The 21,496-nt window shown below is 40.2% G+C and overlaps 1 protein-coding gene across 2 annotated transcripts in view; it reads right to left on the bottom strand.

The window, feature by feature from the left end:
* HAO2 (hydroxyacid oxidase 2) overlaps positions 1 to 21,496 on the bottom strand; it is a 30,268-nt gene that overhangs the window by 2,058 nt on the left and 6,714 nt on the right. Inside the window, exons 3-8 of one of the 2 annotated variants that reach the window (XM_070741969.1) lie at positions 17,119 to 17,227; positions 14,481 to 14,632; positions 10,155 to 10,438; positions 5,876 to 6,091; positions 4,300 to 4,458; positions 1,055 to 1,124 (exon numbers count right to left, since the gene is read on the bottom strand). In XM_070741969.1, coding sequence (XP_070598070.1) covers positions 1,055 to 1,124; positions 4,300 to 4,458; positions 5,876 to 6,091; positions 10,155 to 10,438; positions 14,481 to 14,632; positions 17,119 to 17,227 — 990 coding nt within the window. Of the gene's footprint in view, positions 1 to 1,054; positions 1,125 to 4,299; positions 4,459 to 5,875; positions 6,092 to 10,154; positions 10,439 to 14,480; positions 14,633 to 17,118; positions 17,272 to 21,496 lie in introns of both variants that reach the window. The other variant, XM_070741970.1, reaches the window with a different exon arrangement.

The following is a 21,496-nucleotide window of genomic DNA, read 5'->3' as shown; positions in this document are numbered from 1 at the left end:
TTGCCATTGTTGTGAGCCGCCCCGAGTCTGCGGAGATGGGCGGCATATAAATCCAATAAATCAAATCTAATCTAATCTAATCTAATTGCAGTGATTCACTTAACAGCAGTGGCAAATTAAAAGATTGTAAAATGGGGCAAAATTCACTTAATAAATTCCTCATTTAGCAACAGAAATATTGAGCTCAATTGTAGTCATAACTCGAGGACTCTATATAATTTCTTTTCAGCTGAAAAACATTTTTTCTCTGCAAATTCACCTTATGCATTTTGAAATTGAATAGATTGACATTATATAGAATTGAGCTGCACAGGGTGCCAGTGGATTTCCAGGTACTACTTATAAAGCCCTTCAAGACATAGGCCCCATTATTTGGAGCCACGGTGGTGCAGGGATTAGAGTGCAGTACTGAAGGCTACTTCTGCTGATCACCGGCTGCCTGCAGTTTGGCAGGTCAAATCTAATAAGGTTCAAGGTTGACTCAGCCTTCCATCCTTCTGAGGTGGGTAAAATGAGGATCCAGATTGTTGAGGGTAATAGGCTGATATTGTAAACCGCTTAGAGAGGGCTGTAAAGGCACTATGAAGCGGTATTTAAATCTAAGTACTATTGCTATTTGAATGCCTGTGTGATCAATAAGGTTGAACAAAGTTAGTGCCCTTCAAGTCCCTTCAATCAAAAAACGCACTATTTATTGGAACCACAGAAATGTGCCTTCTCAGTCATGAAACTGTCCTTTGGTATAAGATAACCCCCACCCACCCCTCCTCAGAGATCCAGCTTCTACCCTAAGGATTTTCCAGAAATTTAAAAACACAGCTGTTTCTGCAGGCCTTGGGACAGGTGTTGTGTAGCCTTGTCAGTGTTTATATTATATATGGGATACAATTGAAAAGCTACTTCAGATTCTACCTTGTTTATCTGTTTTTATACTGCAAGCTGCACAGAGTCGTTCTGGAGTCAGATGGCCTTCCAAATCTAATCGACACATAGTATATACAAATCAAAGAAATGAAAAAAATAAAATATAACAGTAAATTAAAGATGTATTTACCGGTGAGAGCCATTGACAGACAAAATTCGTCTTTTAAAATCTTCAAAACTTCTTGAAGTCCTTCTTTACCCTGTTTCAAAAATGAATGACATTATAAATGATGTGGCTAACCTAGGTTGAAGATGTAGAGCAGTGTTTCCCAACCTTGGCAACTTGAAGATGTTTGGACTTCAACTCCCAGAATTCCCCAGCCAGCAAATGCTGGCTGGGGAATTCTGGGAGTTGAAGTCCAAACATCTTCAAGTTGCCAAGGTTGGGAAACACTGATGTAGAGAATCCTGCAGTTTTCAAATAAAAGTCTCCCAGTAACAGCATGACGTTGGCTGCATATTTATTTTTCTTTTGTTTCTAATCAGAATTGTTAGCTTTTAAAGCTATGTAAAACCTGTTGACCCTATCTGAGCAAGATGCTACCGGTAGTGCCTTGAATGGGGGAAAAAGGATTATAACTATATGTCATTTCCAGTTCTCAAAAAATATTACTTGTCTCTCTCTGCCATTCCCAAGAGTATTTGGGAATCTTCACTGTCTCTAACAGCATTGCTGAGAGACTAAATAAATTGGTACAGTAGGGAAGTTTGAACTAGTTATTAGATATGTATGAATCCACCTCAACCATTTCATTTACCATCCAGGTTTCTTGGTATTATTTCGGGTTGCAACTTTTTTTCATGGATTAAAATAAATCTGCCTCTCGTTTCATTTATATATTTAACCCCCATTTAGACTTTTCGTATGCTAGTTCCAATGAAGTACATAGGTGCTCATACAAAAGCACTGAGAAGGATTTTTTAAAGGTGCAAATTGTTTCTATTGACTTTATTTTTATTGTAAATAAAGCCATCCTATTTTGTACATAATTTTTCAAAACCATTTGCTGTTTCTCAGATATATGTCTTAAGAATAAGTTATCTGTGAATTTTTGAGACCAGAAAAGTATTAGTGAGCTACTTTCAATATACAGTAATTGTTTGTGCTGAGTGGAATAAATGTTAGAATCTTGTAAATTTGATCTAAGGATCATGAATTTATGTTCCTACTATGTTACTACAGTATGTTATTTGCAACAAAGCTCATAACCCCGTGGTGGGTTGCTCCCATTTCGCCCTGGTTCTAAGAATCGGTAGCGCCAATAGCAGGAGGCTTCACCCACTTGCCCAGGATGCTTCTACGCATGTGTAGAAGTGTTGCGAGTGTCGCAAGTGCGCACACAATCTGGTAGTAAAGGGTTTTAGAATCCACTAGGGTCATAACCAGAAAGAAACTGAAATCAATGTGAGAAACTGGGATCAATTCTGGGTTAGGAGAATACAACTGTCAGGTGGGTCTAGAAAAAATATAAGAATTTATTTATTTCTGGTATTTCTGGATACCAGAAAATGGGGATACTGGAAGGGGGACATCCAGAAAGGTCAAGATGGCAATTCTAATTATGCAATCAAGATTTTATTTATTTATTTGTTCGTTTGTTTATTTATTTTGTCCAATACACAATGAGAGTTTTAGTGGGTATACATAAGCTTCATTATGTATTTTACTATGTGTGTGTGTGTGTGTGTGTGTATACATACATACATACATACATACATACATACATACACATAGTAAAATACATAATGAAGGTTATAGAGGAGATACTCATAGTAAAATATATCTAAGAAAGAATAGAAAAGAAGATATAGTAATAAAACATATCAATGAAAGAATAGAAGAAGGGATATAGGAATAGAAGAAAGGTATAGGAGATATAGGAGAGCAATAGGACAGGGGAAGGAAGGCACTCTAGTGCACTTATACTCGTCCCTTACTGACCTCTTAGGAATCTGGATAGGTCAACTGTAGATAATCTAAGGGTAAAGTGTCCAGTAATGAGTTCCATGCTTCGACAACTCGGTTACTGAAGTCATATTTTTTACAGTCAAGTTTGGAGTGGTTAATATTAAGTTTAAATCTGTTGTGTGCTCTTGTGTTGCTGTGGTTGAAGCTGAAGTAGTCGCCGACAGGCAGGACGTTTCAGCATATGATCTTGTGGGCAATACTTAGATCTTGTTTAAGGCGTCTTATTTCTAGGCTTTCTAGGCACAGGATTGAAAGTCTAGTCTCGTAGGGTATTCTGTTTTGAGTGGAGGAATGAAGGGCTCTTCTGGTGAAGTATCTTTGGACATTTTCAAGGGTGTTAATGTCTGAGGTGCGATATGGGTTCCAAACAGATGAACTGTATTTGGGGATGGGTCTGGCAAAAGTTTGTCAGCTCTTGTAAGCAGTGTGAGATTGCCAGAGCAGAAGCTACGTAGGATTAGGTTTACAACTCTTGAAGCCTTCTTGGCTATGTTGTTGCAGTGGGCTTTGGCACTTAAATCTTTTGTTATTAGTATACCGAGGTCTTTAACTGAGTGGGGATTATCTGTGATAATTTGATTATTCAGGTCGTATTTGAAGATTCTCCCTGCTTTTAGATGTGCGTTATGTAAAACATGTAAAATGAGCCAAGGCTTTTATTGTATGATCATGGCTACCAAACTTGACTTTTTTTGACCCTCTTGCAGATGCCTTACAAAAAGAGCCTAATTTTCCTCCATGATGATTTGATTACAGCTTTCATTTTAGTGCAGTTCTAGTGACCTTATAACATACCATTGCTTTCTTTTCCATTTTTTTCTAAACTTCCATGCCTCCGGCGATCATAAAATTCAGTAAAGCATATTGTTGTGGCTATAATTAGGTTTATCTTTATAGGAAAGGGTATAACAATCTATAAAAATGCAGAGATGTGCCCAAGCACACGAGAGACCAAGATTAAATACTAGCAGATTTTTTTTATGTCTGACCAAGAACTTGTTTGTAAAAACTCAGCTTTTGCTTTCTGACTACCAGCCTACTATTGTGAAAGATCAACTTGATTTAAAACTCCCTTTCTGTATAGAGATTTTTTCTCCACTATCCTAACTTGAATTATAACTTGTCATGGTAAGAGTCTGCTGCATCAGAGACATGAAGTAAATCTAAAAAATTGTGTATTTGTGTGTATGTGAATGCAAGCAGACATAATGAAGCTTACTGAATAAATCAAGTTTGTACATTAAGCTTGACTGTTAGACAGGCATGCAGTATGAAATCAAATGGGAAGCACTATCTAGTGAGTGCAAATCTAGAAAATGGGACAGCTGACTTGTTCCCATGAAGAGACAGCTTTCTTTTCAACTTTTTATTATAGCTACTGGTATAATGCTGGGAATAATGCTCACCTTATAGGCCAAACCCCATACTGTGGGTCTGCCGATGAAGACACATTTTGCTCCAAGTGCCAATGCTTTCAGTACATCATTCCCTGTTCGTATTCCACCATCCAAATAAACTTCGATTTTGCCTTGCACTGCAGTAACAACTTCAGCCAGAGCAGCAATCTGCAAATATGATCAATCAAATTAAATTATTACAATTGCATGGGATGGGGCGAGTGTCAGTTCTTAAACAAATAGACCTTTTCTCAGTTAGTTCCAGAGGTGGGTTCCTCCTGGTTCGCACCAGTTCTATAGAACCGTTAACAAACCATTGGTGACGTCACAAAACCAGTTATATCAGTGCCGGTCCATGGATGCCACTATCTTTTGGGGGGGGGGGGGGGGGTTGTTGGATTTTTTTTGCTGATTTTTTTTCCTTCTGTGCATGCTCAGAAGCCGAGTTTCTGGCACTGCGCAAGTGCTGCCATCTTGTTTTTAACTTTGGGGGGGTTTGAATCTTTGGCACTGCGCATGCGTGTACGCACAAAGCCTGCATGCACCCATGAGGTGTGGCCACATGGCACTGGAGGAAGCAAACTGGTGGCGAGGTAGCGTAGAACCCACCCCTGGTTATTTCCCAGTAATACAGGTTGCGGCTCAAAAAATCCCAAATGATTGAAGACAAGAATATCCGAAGGACATAAACCTTCTGTATAACCTGGTTGCCTATTAAAATTATTGGCCAAGGATCTCTTGTACAGTATATCTCAACAATCCCTGATACCCATTTGATTGGGAGTAGTGATGGGTGAACCCAACGGTGTGTGGGTTCGGCAAGTTCAGACGAACTTTACACAAAATTCGGCCGAACCCGAACTGAACTCGAACCCGAACAGGGAATCCCTCCCACGAAGAGATTCCGGAGGCAGAGCTTTGACTTCACTGGCAGGTTGCTAAGGATGCCAAGGTGATCACTTCCTGGATTTCATGGAATCCAGGAAGTGATCACCTTGGCGTCCTTAGCAACCTGCCGGTGACGTCAAAGCTCCGAACGGCGAACACAACCCTGAACTTTGCCCGAAGTTTGAAAAAATTTCGTGTTCGTGTTCGGCCTACCGAACACTGCAAAATTCGGTACACACCCGAATTGTGCGGGTTCGGTTCGCCCATCACTAATTGGGAGGAGTCAAAGGATCTTCAGGGCTGTACTTAAGCTCAGGGATTCCATTCCAAGAGAGACCCCGACTAAATTAACATCCTATTAACAAGTTTTGCAAAAGCCAATTAAAACTTTTACCAGAAGACTTTCTTTTTCTTTTTATCAGTAGCTGCTACAATGGTTTATGGTCTATGATGCAGAGTAACAATTTTATTGCTGCTTTACCATATGTTATACTACAATGTTTATTCTGTTTTTTATTTTGTTAAGCTTGGAGTTTGGGAACCTACCAACTGGATGGATGGAGCTCACATTTGAAATGGGGTTACAGTTTTCTAACTAAAGTTAAAACTTTACTCAAGAAGGATCCTTACCATGAAAATGCAACATTGTTTGCTATAGCCAGGTTGCAAATAGGATAGATAATGGCTCATGACTTACAGTAGGAAGGACTCCATCTAGCTGTCTTCCTCCATGATTGGATACAATAATCCCTTGAACCCCATGTCTCACAGCTAGCTCAGCATCTTCCTTTGTCAGAATCCCCTTGATGATGATTGGCAGATGGGTCAGATTTTGTAGCCATGTGATGTCATTCCAATTGATAGATGGGTCTATGGATCCAGGGGGCAGGCCGTATTCAGTTTGGTCTTCATCCTGAAGGAGAGAGAGAGATGGAAATTTCATTGCCATTGTATGCTCTGTTAGTTTACATATATCTGCTTAAGTAAATGCTGGCTTAAAGGGCCTGCAATATTATTATAATTTAACACTTCTCCAGTTATAAGATTAGGTTGTATATGATTCATTTTCCCCATTATTGATGCATTTGTTAAAATCTGCTGTTGCAAAATAATTATCTTTTTATGAGATGCTTCCAAGTGTCTAGCATATATGTCCCTTGGGAACACTCGAATTCACCCAAGAACTCTCCAGCATCCTGCAAATAGGTGCCTTCTCTTGTGCTGACAAGAAGATCGGGGCATCAGACAAATTTCATGAACATTCTCCAAAATGTTCTAGCGCTTCATGTTTTTAATATATAAGTAGCCTTTTGACAACATTTTGCCATTCTTCAGTGTAAGGAAGCCTTGTACGTTTGTAAGAGATTGTAAGGGTTGTGACAATGAGTGTTAAAATACCCTCTACGCTAGGAACATCTGCACCCCAAATTAGCCTCAGGATGCCCAAGAACATGTCGCTTTGGTAGCTAAGTCAAGGATAACCACAGAAAATGGGAGAAAATAGCAGCGTGAGCCTCTTTCTCTGGGGAGACAAAATAGAGATCCAGGAAAAGGAAGGGCAGGATGTAATTTAGAGATGAAGAAATGCCAAATACCCTTTCATAGTTCAAGGACATTTCTTGTTTTTTCTGGTTATTGCTTAGTACAGTCTGTACTAAGTGAGCAATTATCCCAAAAACTCATTTAGTGTAACCAGGAAAACGTCTTGTTGTTTCGGATTGCATTGCCTTTCCACGACCCTTTTCTCAAGAAGAGGAAGGTGGAACTTGGAAATCCATTTCTCTGCCCCCCTCCTCCTGATTCATCCCTAAAATAAACCACTCCAAACTCAATTGCAGAAAATACGATTTCAGCAACAGAGTTATCAATGCCTGGAATGCACTAAGCCCCACAAATTTAACCTTAGACCAGGGGTGGGCAATTAATTTTGCCATGGGGCCGCATGAGAAATTGGGATGGTTTTAGAGGGCTGGACTAATATAATTAACTCAGTTCTACCCAATACTGTAAAGACCCAGACTCTGAACTGACCTAAATACCCAGACCCACTCTACAGACCCCTAATTGTTTGCTTTTCGGCAACACGGTGCACCACAGTCACTGCGCTGGAATGTTTGCGTGGTTTCTGTGCTCGGCTGCTCTCAGTAGGAGGTCAGGTTCCGCTCCATTGCGAGGATGAAAGAGCTCACCGCGTCTGCCGGAACTCCTCCAGTTCTTGCTTTCCTCATGATTCATCAGGAAAGCAGGAACCGGAGGAGTCCCGGCAGATGCGTTGAGCTCTTTCATCCTCACACTGGAGCCGATCCTGACCTCTGCGGACCGGTCACAGATAGCGGGCAGGCTGGATATGGCCTGCGGGCCGCCCCTTGCCCAGGTCTGCCTTAGACTGTCTACTGTAGACCTCACCTCCTTCCTAAGAAGAGGCCTCTAACAGGTGTGCATAAGCACACCAACGTGCCTACTGTCCCTGTCCTACTGTCCCCATTTATTCATATTCATTTCCTGTATTCATAATCATATTTAAACATATATCTGTTAAGCTTGACAAATAAATACAAAAATAATAAATAAAATAAAAGTTTGACATTTCCATCTTAAAGAGCTGATAAAGGTTGTCCTCACCAGGACCTTCAAAATTACAGAGAGTCATCTGAGTTTTCATAAAAATGAACAGTTTTTTTTCACGTTGACCATTTCTATAGAGGGAGGCTAGAAAAAAAATCCCACAACAAACCCCTTCCAGCAGATACACATTTCTGACTATCAAAGACAAATACACAAAGTATATTCTAGAAATCTGGATTGGAATTCATCCCCCACCCCAGCTAATCAATCATACGTGAGCTTATTTTGTGGAATGTCATAGATTTAATTTTGGATGGCTCAGTCTTTTATTACATATTATTGTATATGTAATGATCTTTGCCATTTTCTGTGTGAATAATAAAGAAGTGTGGATCTCAAAGAACTATATTGTCACAATGGCTCAGCCATTGTGCTGTGGTGTTCACATAATGGGGTGTGAATCATTCCACAGAGGTGTTTTGTTTTTTAGCCTTTAATGCCCTTTTGGTGGCCTTTGTGGTCCTTCACCAAACCACATGTACTCATATCAGCAATAAACATTAGACTTCAACTGTTACTTAAATGCCAAATATTAAGTGCTACTAATGAAGTATCTTTATTAGAATATTTGCTTAAGGACAATACAATGTAATGGATAATTTCCTTCCTCCATTGATGGTCTGGTCATTTATCCATTTGCACAGCCGTCAGACAAAATTGATCAATTGGTATTTTTAAACTAATGTTCAGAGAGAGAGGTAATTTAGTCATATGTTAACATTATAGGTTATTAGTAATTGAGAAGATAATACTTCAGAAATGAATTCTGTACATGTGAACTTGCCATGTTCAAACATTACACAAAGTTACCCTTCAGAAAGCTCACGCACAGTAGTTTAGGATGAGGTTTTCATGGTTGCATTATTAATTCAGAGGATTCAGTCTTAGAAATAGTTTGTGCCTCAGTTGTGGAAGCTGCATTCTTCAGTGGTTCTCCTCCTACCTCTCCGGTCAGTCGCAGTCGGTGTTAGTGGGGGGTCAGAGGTTGACCCCGAGATCTCTCCCTTGTGGGGTACCTCAGGGGTTGTTCCTCTCCCCCCTGCTATTTAATATCTACATGAAACCGCTGGGTGAGATCATCTAAGGGCATGGGGTGAGGTATCATCAGTACGCTGATGATACCCAGCTTTACATCTCTACCCCATGTCCAGTCAATGAAGCAGTGGAAGTGATGTGCCGGTGTCTGGAGGCTGTTGGGGCCTGGATGGGTGTCAACAGACTCAAACTCAACTCGGCTAAGATGGAGTGGCTGTGGGTTTTGCCTCCCAAGGACAATTCCATCCGTCTGTCCATTACCCTGGGAGGGGAATTATTGACCCCCTCAGAGAGGGTCCGCAACTTGGGCGTCCTCCTCGATTCACAGCTCACATTAGAGAAACATCTTTTGGCTGTGGCGAGGGGGGCGTTTGCCCAGGTTCGCCTGGTGCACCAGTTTATTTATTTTACTTATTTATTATTTAGATTTGTATGCCGCCCCTCTCCGCAGACTATTTGGACTGGGAGTCACTGCTCATTGCTCACTGCTCACAGTCACTGCTCACAGTCACTCATGCCCTCATCACCTCGAGGCTCGACTACTGTAATGCTCTCTACATGGGGCTACCTTTGAAAAGTGTTCGGAAACTTCAGGTCATGCAGAATGCAGCTGCGAGAGCAATCATGGGCTTTCCCAAATATGCCCATGTTACACCAACACTCCGCAGTCTGCATTGGTTGCCGATCAGTTTCCGCTCACAATTCAAAGTGTTGGTTATGACCTATAAAGCCCTTCATTATCTCAGGGACCACCTTCTGCTGCACAAATCCCAGCGACCAGTTAGGTCCCACAGAGTGGGTCTTCTCCGGGTCCCGTCAACTAAACAATGCCACTTGGTGGGACGCAGGGGAAGAGCCTTCTCTGTGGCGGCCCCGGCCCTCTGGAACCAACTCCTGCCAGAGATTAGAATTGCCCCCACCCTCCTTGCCTTTCGTAAGCTTCTGAAAACCCACCTCTGCCGCCAGGCATGGGGGAACTGAGATACTCCTTCCCCCTAGGCCTTTACAATTTTATGCATGGTATGTCTGTATGTATGTTTGGTTTTATAATAAGGGTTTTAAACTGTTTTAATATTGGATTGTTATAAGCTGTTTTTATTACTGTTGTTAGCCGCCCCGAGTCTACGGAGAGGGGCGGCATACAAATCCAATAAATAAATAAATAAGTAATAAATAAATAAACCCTCGTTTGCAGACCCCAAATTTTGGAAAGTCAGCCAGGGTTCTAAAAAGTGCAAGCATGTTTGGATTCTAAGATCCACCATCCTTTCCTTCACATGTTTTTTTTAAACTGGTGGGTTTTAGGAGTTACCAACCTCAAAAGCACCTTTAAAGTTCTTCAGTTGGACGGATTTCAAGAACTGGTAGTTGTTGCGAATGTCATTCCGCCTCTTGCCAGTGTAGGGCACGTCAACTGTGAGCACCAGGGCCTGGAATCCCAATGCATTAACCCGTCGTACCAGCTGCTCTGAGAAGGTCCTCTTCCGATGGAGGTAGAGTTGGAACCACCGTAAACCAGTAGGTGCGGCGGCAACAATTTCTTCCACAGAGAAATTAGAATATGTGCTGGTTATGTAGCAGGTATTCATAGCTTCTGCCGCTTTAGAAAATATGAAGGGAATGGGGAAGAGTCAAAACTGACTTCTATAATTATCCCAGACTAATCATCTAATAATTCCCATGCAGCCAATTTAAGACTGTGGTGTGGAGAGGAGTCAATTGGTGGCTCTGTCCATTTTGTATGTACATCAGCATTGACTGACAGGTGCAAAGGGGCAAAGTACAAATTGCCTATAGATGCTGCTGTTCCAAGAGGGACAGCCTCTCTGGAGAGTCCAATTCTCACTGCAATTTCTTGGTTATTGTAGAGATTTTGCATCAGAAGAATTGGATGCTTGGCATATGCATTTCTTTGAGATATTTCTAAAATCTTTGGAATAGTTTATTAAACAGTAAGGCTCTTCTTAATCTGCTGCTGTTTCTATCATCCACCTAATATTAGCAATATGGCTTTGTTTGTTTGTTTGTTTTTATTTACTTACTTGCTTACTTACTTTCTTATTTATTTATTCATTCATTCATTCATTCATTCATTCATTCATTCATTCATTCATTTATTTAATATGCTGCCCAACTGCTCAAGGACTATATTATCTTGTTCCTTCTGAAGTCTATCTGTTCATTTGCAATTTGTGTTTCATATACTCTCTTCTAAAGGCTTTTCAACAGCATCTACCTGGCATGTGATGGATATATTATTAGAACTACTATTCTAGAGTTATAGCATTCCTTGAAATTTCCCATTTTAAAAAATGCAACAGTTTTACACCTTATTTCTACATGGAGCCAAGCTGCTTTCTCCCCACTCTCTGAAATTTGTTCATAGGAGGTAGACTTGTTCTATGTTGCTTCCATTCTAGACCCTTTAAGAACTCTATGGAGATTTCATTCACTCTTGAATGGCTTTTATACTTCATCTGACTTCCTCCTCAAGCTCATCCTCACACTCTTTTCTTGACTAGGGTGTCCCCTGAGTTGCTCTTCTTATACATGTTTTTCACTAATTCCTTCCTTCCTGTTTGTTTCTTATGTCACTGAGATGGGAAGCTTCCCATGGTTTTTCTAATTTTCTTAAATAGATCCTTTGTGCTTCATATACTGTTATTTTTTTCAGTTTATGAGTTCACGTATGCCAATTTATCACTTCTTGGAAATTTGTATTAATCTCTTTAGTTTCCCCCAAAGTTTTGCTAATTCTTTTTTTCCCCTTAGCCTTTTTCTTTAACTTTATTTGAAAAGAGTTTGTCCTTTATGGAGATTCTCAGTTCTATTGATAGCAACAAATTTCAGTAAAATACGGTTGCTTTATGTCTATGGAGATTCTTAGTCATCCAGGTCATGACTGCACTTTTTCAAGGGCCACCTGGACTTTCTGGGTTTTCTTTGAAGACATTTTGCTTCTCATCCAAGAAGCTTCTTCACCTCTGAAAAAGTTTGTTGGATGAGAAGCGAAATGTCTTCAAAGAAAACCCAGAAAGTCCAGTTGCCTCTTGAAACCGTGTGTCCTTTGTTTCTTTTTGGCACTTATTATATGCTTTCTAGCTTTCTCTTTTTAAATTATCACTTTGATCTCTCCCCACAATTCTTCAGGTACTCCATCCAGAGATTCCAGTCTTTGAAACTGTTTTTAGCTTCATATTCTCCAGAAATGTATTCAAGATTGTATCTCATTAGTTTAATCCTCTTTACTGTAAGTATCTTTCAGTCTGATTCACAATAAGCCCTTGGCAATGTTTGCAAGTCAGCAGAGAACTTTTCCATTTACTGCTACATCAGATATAATAATATCTTTTGTTATGGCATTGCCCACTTCAAGACATCTTGTTACATAGCTGTCATTTAGATGACTGAAAGAAATGTCTTAGCAATGGACAGAACATTTTCTACATAGAAGTCTAGCAGTCATTATCCTACATTGTTGCAAGTCCTAGTCCATACTTTCTGAATTCTGAGTGCCTTAAAAGTCCAGCCCCATTTCCCTGACAGTAAGTAGCAGTGCAGTAAATACTGGCCAGGAGCCAGATGAAATGCCTTGGCTGGACTTTTGACCAAGCCGTCACAGGCAAGGTTGTAGCCAGGAAAGAAGAAAGGAAGAGGAAGAAAGCAGTGGATGGATGGATGGATGGATGGAGAGAGAGAGGGATGGAGGGATAAACATAGTTCATGTATATACCCACTCACATATTTATGTGTGCACATGTATATAAAAGTAGTAAGTCAGAATTCTGTGTTAGAGGAATGAATGCAAGGCCAAAGTAGAAAGGTGCCAGACTGAATCCCCTTTGGGATACTTGCCACAACAAACTTCATGGCACAGGGAGAAAGCAAAGCAAACACCCACCTCCAAAAGTGGATTAAGTAGGAACAGCCCAATCCTACAGCTCTTTCTTTATCCTTTTTCTAGCTATCTATTTGGGGGTCAAATATAGTAGTGGGTTCTAAAACCCTTTACTGCTGGTTCACACAGGGGCGGGCAGCAGGCAGGACGGGATGGAACGCAGTTCCACCGGTGGAAATGAAGCTGTGTGCCCAGCTCCAGTTGACTATACCCCCCTCCCATCCTCTTCCTCCTCCTCGGAAAGCGGCAAGGAGACCAGCACTGGCAGGAGTTGCAGGGGGCTCATTTCTTCCCACCTCTTTTCTCAACAGTTGATCTGCACCCATTCGCCTAGCTACCCAGCCTGAGGCAGGGGGCAACCCAGGAAGGAGAGCGCAGGGAACACGAAGCAAATTGTCACCCCAGAGAGCAACACTGGTGAGGTTGTAAGTTGAGGACTTAACAGTTCACTTGAACAATGTTGATCATTCAAGCCAGTCCCACCTGATCACATGGCCGGCAAGCCACTCCTACCCAGTCACATGGCCATCAAGCCACACCCACAAAACAATCCACACCCACAGTGTGGCAGTAAAAATTTTGGCTGCCCATTACTGGGTTCACGTATGCATGCAACACTTGTGCACATGCACAGAAGCATCCCACGTGGGTGGTTGGAGCCTCCTGCTGCCAACAGCAACCTGTTCTAAAAACCAGTCCGAACTGGGAGCAACCCACCACTGGTCAAATTGGTTGCTTAAGGAACCTTGGAGTGCCATATACTTTGCTTGCAGTAGTTCAAGCCCTGCATGTAATTTCCTACTAAAAGACGTTGGGTGGTCTCCCAGTGCAGATATTCTGTGGGAAACAAGTAGTGTGTTCTGTTATCTCTCTCTTTATCAATTTACAATTACTGTTTAGGTTTAGTAGATAATAGCAATAGCAATAGCACTTAGACTTATATACGTTGAGCATTGATATTCTGCTCTGGCTGATAGTATGACTGTGTTTGTAATGAATCTGCTTGAATGGTTTTAAATTGTTGGGGTTTTAGATTTAGGTTTGATACTTGGGTTTATTAGTTTTGTATTTGTAGTGATTATTTTATCTTGTAAGCCACCCTGGAGAAGGGCGGCTTAGAAATCCAATAAAATAAAATAAAATAATAAAATAAAATAAATAAAATAATAAAATAAACCACTTCCCAGTGCTTTATAGCCCTCTTTAAGTGGTTTACAGAATCAGCATAATGCTTCCAACAATTTTGATCCTCATTTTACCAATCTCAGAAGGCTGAATCAACCTTGAGCCAGTGAGACCTGATCTACCAAATCAACAAATATAGCCTGGCTCTTTAGATGATAGATGGATAGATAGATGGATGGATAGGTAAGTAGGTAGGTAGGTAGGTAGATAGATAGATAGATAGATAGATAGATAGATAGATAGATGTAATGATGGATGGATGGATGGATGGATAGATAGATAGATAGATAGATAGATAGATAGATGGATGTAATGATGGATGGATGGATGGATGGATAGATAGATAAGATAGATAGATAGATAGATAGATAGATAGATAGATAGATAGATAGATAGATAGATAGATGATTGATAAATAAATGATGGATGGATGGATTTACAATGCCTTGTTGTCTTTTGAACCTCTCATACCATAACCCCATATCCCACAGACCAGGAACTATTTCAGCAAAATTATTTTTGGCCTCTACTGTTGCTAGGGGAAAAGATTCTTGCATACCTCGAGCTGTGCTCTGCTCTCCATCAGGACAGGCCAAACCGTGGAAGCCAGAGGGAGCAATCCCCACTGGGAAATCAATTTCAGAGCCAAGAATCGTGGTCCTTGGGTCTATTGCCGACACATCCCGTAGCACACGTGGCCGCAAATAGATTCTGTGGGATGAAGAGAGAGCAGAAGCAGCAGGGCCGATAGGAGGTAATATTATGGAAGAAAGTCCAGAAAAATGAACTCTCCCTATCTGTCTGCTTATCCATTTATTTTCCTATCCATTATTCAATCTACCATAATAACCTCAAGCAACGTCCTAGATTTTGTCATGTATCTTGAATTCTGCAATCAAATGTGTGCTGTAAAAGTGCTATGTGTGTCATTGCTGCCATCTAGTTGTCTAGATGTTTTTAGTGCAGATCTGATAGCCCTGCAGTGGCACCGATCTTGCTCAGTTTGTAAGGCCTATGAAGGAGATACGAGGGGCGCAGGGGTGGGTTCCTCCTGTGCTGCATGGGGATGTAGCGCCTGCGCACCTGCATATGTAGTGCTGAAAACCCAGCTTCTGCACATGCACAGAAGCCAAAAACAAGATGGTACCATCTATGGTGCTGCCAAGAGAGCTGGTTTGGGGGCGTGGCCAGCTAGCCATTGCTTCTGGTTCGGCAAGCGGGGGGAAATTCCCGCTACCGATTCTATAGAACTGGTCCGAACCGGGAACAACCCGCCTCTGCTATGCAGCCCTGTGAAAGGAGAGTGTTTTTGGTGTTGCTAGTCTTGAACTCCTCACAATTGCATGGAGAAGGCCCTGCTGTTTTCTTGGGAACATTTTCAGAAGTGGCTTGCCAGTGCTTTCTTCCTACGCTTAAGAGACAGACTTTCCAAAAGTCATCTAGCTGGTGTCAGAGCTCCAAATAGCATCCAAAACTAAATCAGAGTCTGAGGCAGAGTATTCTTCAAAGTTCCAATTTATTAACAGAGCCATGTTGGCATATCATACCGAATCTGAAGTCCCCGGGGTTTCTCCACCCAGTTGAACGTTCAAGCCCTTGTCCCCACTCCCTCAAGTACATCATGTTAATGTATCTCCAACTGCCAACTTGGCAGAATACACTCATCTCCCTCCATGCAGGTGCAGGAGTGCGGAGACATAACATGACCTTGACTATCTAGAAAGAATTTGTTATGGCTACATACATACAGCTGTCATTGCAATTCCCCCTCCCAGCTTCCCACAGTAAAGAATGCACATTAAAAGACTATAAAGTGTGGCAGGCCAAAGACCCCAAGTAAAATGGCTTCAGCCTGACAGTTGGCTTCCTGCCTAAGGGAAAACTGGAATGGGGTTTTCCTACTCCTGGGTCAGCAATTTAACCACTGCACCGAATGGCATTTGAAGGAGAGATGCCACAGTCTATAAACACAAGTTACCCTTGAATTTACCCAGCTGTATCCTTCAATTATTGATTGATTGATTGATTGATTGATTGGATTTGTATGCCGCCCCTCTCCATAGACTCGGGACGGCTAACAACAATGATAAAAACAACATGTAACAATCCAATCCAATACTAAAATAACTAAAAAAAACCTTATTATAAAAAACAAACATACGTACAGACATACCATGTGTAAATTGTAAAAGCCTAGGGGGAAATAATATCTCAGTTCCCCCATGCCTGACGGCAGAGGTGGGTTTTAAGAAGCTTAGGAAAGGCAAGGAGGGTGGGGGCAATTCTAATCTCTGGGGGGAGTTGGTTCCAAAGAGCCGGGGCCGCCACAGAGAAGGCTCTTTCCCTGGGTCCCGCCAAACGACATTGTTTAGTTGACGGGACCCGGAGAAGGCCCACTCTTTGGGACCTAACTGGTCGCTGGGATTCGTGCAGCAGAAGGTGGTCCCTGAGATAATCTGGTCCGGTGCCATGAAGGGCTTTATAGGTCATAACCAACACCAATTAACTCTTTCAGTGACAGACAACGAACAGTAATCTTACTGAACACAGAGAAGACAATAGATCAGACAAGAGAGAAACCAGCCATCTTTCTTACTTGGATATAAAGGTTGCAGGCAGTCTTTTTTATCATGTAACTTTAGTTTTCCCATCCTAGTGTCCATAGAAATGCAGGAATCATGCTGGCTAAGAAAAAGAGACTTGCAAGTATGCTATAAATAATCTAAATGCATGCCATGCCTCCACTGAGCAAATGCTATGAGATTCTTTCTGTTTTGAAAGGCTGGGTGTTTCTTGTAGTGAAAGTGAGATCAGGAACTATTTCAGCAACTCCGAGGTAACCAGAAACTCAGATTTAACCACCCAGGAGTGATTTCTATTGCTCACAGTGGTGATCTGCTGCTCACTATTGTAGCAAACTAAGCTGTGTCCACACACTTCGGTGAGAAATGGTCAGAACCCTGATAAAAAACTAGAGTGTTATGTTATCAGCTGTTAGCATATTCACAGCCAATTTCTTTTCCCAAATCAAATTTCTAGTGTAGTGAATACGAGATCATTCACATCTATCTGAGTTTGCATCAGAGAGTGAAGGAGGAGAAGAAAACTCAGTTGGCTTGGTGCTGCATCTCAGAGGGGATACATTTGACTTAGTTATGAGTCGCTATCTTCCTTCAAAGACTTACTTTATATCCTACCTTTTATATGCCATGAGATTGTCATCCCGCGTATAACATTCATCAGCACCTGCTGCAAAAAAGTCCCAGATAGGCTTGGCAAGATGCTTTTTGGCATATGCTTCAAAATCTGACAAACAGACAAGAGTCATTTCAAAACAAACTGAGAGGAACCTGGTAGAAAGAGAGAGAGACTGAATAAATATAAAAAGTATGGAATTCCAGATGAAAATCCTAAAATAAAGTTTAAAAGAAATAGTGGTATAAGCAAAAACCTACCATCTAATCAGTGAAGGGCTGCAAAAAATGTTACTACCACACTGTGGGCGTGGGTTATTGTGTGGGTGTGGCTTGATGGTCATGGGACTTGGCAGGAGTGGCTTGCCTGTCATGTGAACAGGTGGAAGTGGCTTGACAACCATGTGACCGGGGTGGCTTAAAGGTCATGTGACAGGGTGGGAGTGGCTTACCAACCAAGATAAGTTTTCAAATAGGTGCTTGGACTCTTTTTCAGTTGATTATTTGAATTATTGAATTGAACATTATTTGAATAGCCTCAAAAAGGACAAATGATAGACAGCATTATTTGCTGAGGAGCACAGTAACATTTTAAGGGTTTGTACTGAACCCACAAGGTTCAGTATGATAACAGATTAGGCAAGTAGCTCAATTTTCCTTAATTGCTATAAAAGTTCAGTTCTAGAAAATGATTAAAATGACTAAAGCGTTTTTGGGTAAAAACATACTATTTAATTATTCCCTATTTTAAAAGTAATTAAGGTACTATGGTACTAGAGAAGGAAGGACAATAAAAATATTAAGTATTCAATAAATATAACTGCGTTCCTCCCCCCAAATGGGGGAAGCAGCCCATCACGTGCTGGCCCCGCCCCTGCCTGGTTTAGTGAAAGGGAAAAAAGTCCTGATATGTCACATGAGGCTGCCATGATGCCATGAGTTTGACATCCCAGATTTAGGCGATCTCAGAAAAATTAAGCCAAACAAAATGTGATGCAATTCCAAGTTATTATTTGATTATATATTTATACTCATCTTCACCCAAAAAAGAATTAAAACTGTGAAATCCACTTCCCTGCCTAGACTACAGACCTGATTTTCTTGCCATCATCTATACAAGCAGTAGCCATGTCCAACCTAATCACCACCAAGATGAACCTACTTTATTGAGCATGATGATACAACTCACGGCTATTATCTTTTTTTGCATGCTTTTTCCTTCTCTTAAAAAAAGGAAACTGTTAAGAACTTTTTCATTTTTGACAGAATCTGATGACTTGTGTAGGCATGGTTGCTTCTTCTGTGGAAATAAAGCTAGCCAAAGACTGGAGAAATTATATATATAGATGACCTTGTGTGGGAAAGCTCTTTTGAAGAGAAATGATTAATTCATTCCTCTATCTATGGTAGGCAGTTTCAATTAAGATGACAGAAATTGTCATAATGTCCTTTGGTTAGAAATGACCTATAAGAAAAAGACAAGTACTGTACATATATTACTGTGCATTATGGTATTGTTGAAGCTGATTTGCGGATCAGAAATAAGCGCCAAAGTGTTCATTTCCACCAAATTCTCCATGCATAGCCATAAACTATGAAATGCTCAATATAATCTAGAATAGGAAGGGATATAATATGATCAATATGTATAATGTTGGAATTTCAACAAGTAAAAGAAAGAAAGAAAACCATCATAGAATGACAATTATGTTCTATACAAAACAACATTTAATTGGTCTCCCAGAATGCCTACACTGATGAATATCAGGAAGTGGGTTGGAGTGGGGGACTTCTTCTAAAGAGGTGAGCTGTTGCCCACATCTGTCTCCACTGCACATGGATTGCAGGGCATTATAACAAAAAAGGCAGCTGGAAGTGAAACCTCATTTGCCATTCTTTCAAGAATAAAGACAGCTCTGGTAATTGCCCACATGTATCTCAACACAGCTGATCTTTGTGAACAGACAGCAGAAATCAACATTTTTGAAGCCATGTGACCACTGGAAGTCATGGGTTTCATTGTGTTCTGAGTCATAAATGCAGCCTTTTGTGGACTCAAGGTTTGACAAAATCTCACTTTTTAAATAACTTGGAGTTTATTTATTTTTTATTGCTTATTTCAAATTGGCGATAAAAACTTTCTGAACTGCAAGCTTACAAACTACTGGGTGAATTTCTTTTCAATCCATTTTTAAAAAACTATATCTTTTTATCTTTGTAAGATTTTTTTAATATATGTATATTTTTTGTAATGTATAGCAAAGCAGTGTGACTTCAGAGTTGTTTTTAAAAAAGTTTATATGTTTCGTAAAACCAATTTAAAGAAAAATTAGAATAGAACAGAACATAAGAAACTTTAAATGTGCAGTAATCAGCATACTTTAAAATGAAATTTTGTTGCATTAATCTCTCAAAAGATAACCATTATGCATATACCCACCCCCTGCACACACACATATATATGACACAGAGAAACATCACAACATAGTTTGAATATATATGTATACATGGTGAATTTACAAAAGGATGGCATAAGGAACAAAGCTGTTACAAAATCTAGTAGTCTTTCTATAAATACCTCCTCTCTGATGGGAGCAACAGAAACAGACTGTGAAGTGGGAGTGCTTTGAGCTCTAAGCCCATAGCACTTATAAGCAGTATCCTGAATAATGGGAAGCGAGCATCCTATAATCTTCTCAGCTGTCCTTACTACTCTCTGTATGGCCCTTCTAACTGAAGCACTGCTACCACTAAACCAGCCCGGTTCTAAGGACCGGTAGCGCTGTGACAGGAGGGTCCATCCACCTGCCTGGGAAGCGTACGCATGACCCAGTAGCAAAGGGTTTTAGAACCCACTACTGACTAAACCAAACAGTAATGCAGTTTGTTAAAATGCTCTCAATCATGCCTCTGTAAAAAGTGGCCAGGACAGAAGGAGAAAAATGTCCCCTCCTAATCTGACGCAGGAAATACAAACGCTTCAAAGACTTTGAAACTAATTAGAAATATTCCTCCTCTGGGAAAAATCTCTCTACTTTACATTTCATTGCAAAATAAGATTATGAAGGTCAATTGCTAAAGTGCAATGGCTACTTTGAAAGAAAAAAATGATTTGTGAAGTCCTTGAGTTTTTAATTCGTTACTGGAATTAAAAGTTGATGCTGGAGATAAACTTTCTTGAAGACAACTGAAATGGACTTTAATGGGGATTTTAAAAAATTACAATTTATAAAAAAGAGATGGCAATACTAAATGTACAAATGGAATTGAATGGTCATTTAAAAATCAGAAGGACATAAAAATAATATATCTAGAGAGTGATGTAGACTATCCTTTTAAACTGACATATTTAATTTTATTATTTCATGGAAATTATAAATGGATTTGGATAAAGATGATAAAAGTTTCAAGAAAAGAAACAAGAGATTGGAAGAAAACAGGAATTAAAATATTATCTATGGAACTAAGGGATGGTTTTGAGGAGAAGGAAATAATTAAATTGGCCTATTTGACTGTGGTTAAATATCTTTGGTGATATTGATGAAGATTGTCAGTCATCCAGATAGAATTGTCTGGAAGCTGCCCAGAGAATAGAATAGAATAGAATAGAATAGCATTTAGACTTATATATCATTTTATAGTGCTTTTACAGTCCTCTCTAAGTGGTTTACAGAATCAGCATATTGCCCCCAATAATCTGGGTCCTCATTTTACCCACCTCAGAAGGATGGAAGGCTGAGTCAACCTTGAGCTGGTAGTGAGATTTGAACTGTTGAACTACAGGTAGTGGTTAGCTGAAGTAGCTTGCAGTGCTGCATTCTAACCACTGTGCCACCCAGGCTGTAAACATTGAATGATAGCTGATACAATAGAATTCAATTCTTTATTGGCCAAGTATGACAAGGAATTTGTCATTGGTGCATCATATTATTATTATTATTATTATTATTATTATTATTATTATTATTATTATTATTATGCCAATACAACTCAGCAAACGAGATCACTATGCTGGATTTTGTATTTCATCACCAGTCGGGCACTTCCCAAGCACCTAGGACTGCGTGATGTAGCGGCGAATTATGTTTGCCGATCCCAGTAAAGCGGCCTTTTGCAATTGACAGATGGAGATTTTATCAATTCCAATGCTTTTCAAATTATTATTATTATTATTATTATTATTATTATTATTATTATTATTATTATTTTGTATGCCGCCCCTCTCCGTAGACTCGGGGCGGCTTATGCCTATGCTCTCAGTGTATATAAAAGAAAATATTCATTTGTCAAGAATAATGAGCTACAACACTTAATGATTGTCATAAGGTACAAATAAGCAATCAGAAAACCATTAATATAAATGGTAAGAATACAAGCAACT

The sequence above is a fragment of the Erythrolamprus reginae genome, chromosome 2 (assembly GCF_031021105.1).
Source record: "Erythrolamprus reginae isolate rEryReg1 chromosome 2, rEryReg1.hap1, whole genome shotgun sequence".
Lineage (NCBI taxonomy): Eukaryota > Metazoa > Chordata > Lepidosauria > Squamata > Dipsadidae > Erythrolamprus > Erythrolamprus reginae.
The sequence above is the reverse complement of the archived record's forward strand: the minus strand, read 5'-3'. Positions and strand labels throughout refer to the sequence as shown.